The sequence below is a fragment of the Halyomorpha halys genome, unplaced genomic scaffold, assembly GCF_000696795.3.
Source record: "Halyomorpha halys isolate HHAL.00 unplaced genomic scaffold, Hhal_1.1 Scaffold8031.1, whole genome shotgun sequence".
Taxonomy (NCBI): Eukaryota; Metazoa; Arthropoda; class Insecta; order Hemiptera; family Pentatomidae; genus Halyomorpha; species Halyomorpha halys.
The window spans coordinates 1-1,127 of NW_027109539.1; the positions used below are offsets into that span (position 1 = coordinate 1).

A 1,127-nucleotide genomic window follows, 5' to 3' on the forward strand; every position below is an offset into this window, starting at 1 on the left:
GATAGATAGATATTTCTGTTGAATGAAAAATACTTAAACTCACTATTATTATTTTTATAGGAGCCTTTGGGTCACTTAATATTTGTTGTGCAACAAATTATTATCACATCAAGCCAGCTGATGTCGGGTTTGGAAGATGATTATGAATATAGGCAAAATAGGGAAAGACTTTTCACTATAATGGACTCCCTCGTTACCAGATTCTCTAGTTGTACTCCTAAAAATCTTGATTTAGTGAGTATTATTATAATGTTTCAAAAATGCCCTTCTGTCTTATTTCATGGCACCTGGCTTAAATCCATGTTTCCTGATTTCTTCTTACATCTTATAGCCCGGATTCTTATATCTTATATTCATTTTAAAGGAAGAAGAAGCAGAAACTCCTCTAGAAGAAAGCTTAAAAGTCGAGACGCTGAAACAGGGTCTATCAATCTTCGAGGCACTGCTTGCTTACTTTCTATGGAAATGGGATCTCAACATTACCGTCGAGACGATGGGACCTTTTCTTGCTCTGTATCGTGCTCATTCGGGTCTTCTGGACTTTGCTAAGGTTCACAGCCTATATTTAATATTCTATTATTAATAATTGTGATTGATATTATCATTTAGAAGAATTTATATTTTCTAGAGTTACAAACCCAATAAGAAGGAAGGGGAAAAGAAACCAGCAAGAGGAGTTCCTAAAAAAGTTGCTGTGTTCATTCCTCCACCTACTGTTCTTGATTTTGAAACAGTACAGAGGCTCTTAACTGTTTTGATATGGTAAAAATATATTTTGACAAATAACTTCAGTTCTATCTTAATGTTTATTATTTTTTGGAAAAAAAATTTTTTTTTTGTTTTGTTTTTTTCCATTGAGCTAGGCTATTGTAAATTACATAAAACATTTAAATTTTTACAGGCACATCCTATTTGTCTTCTCTTGGTCGTAGAGATATGCCAGAGGTGTCATTTATCATAAATAAGTATATTAGTACAAGAAGGAATTTATTTCTTGGAGAAGTTTGTCAGGGTGCGGTGCCGCACCCCCCGACAAACTTCTCCAAGCATTAATCTATGGTCAACTATCTACACCTCATCATAAAGTAAATAATTGTACAGAATGAAATTAATTAAATTAAAGTGAT

General features: G+C 33.2%; 1 protein-coding gene across 1 annotated transcript; it reads left to right on the forward strand.

Annotated features, from left to right (window-relative positions):
• Positions 1–58: 58 nt before the first annotated feature.
• On the forward strand, positions 59–762 carry LOC136795847 (uncharacterized; the record flags this gene model as incomplete). The annotated part of the gene is made up of 3 exons (XM_067047727.1): positions 59–234; positions 365–550; positions 629–762. Coding segments are annotated over exons 1-3 (434 nt in total), but the record flags the coding sequence as incomplete, so codon positions are not given.
• Positions 763–1,127: the final 365 nt, after the last annotated feature.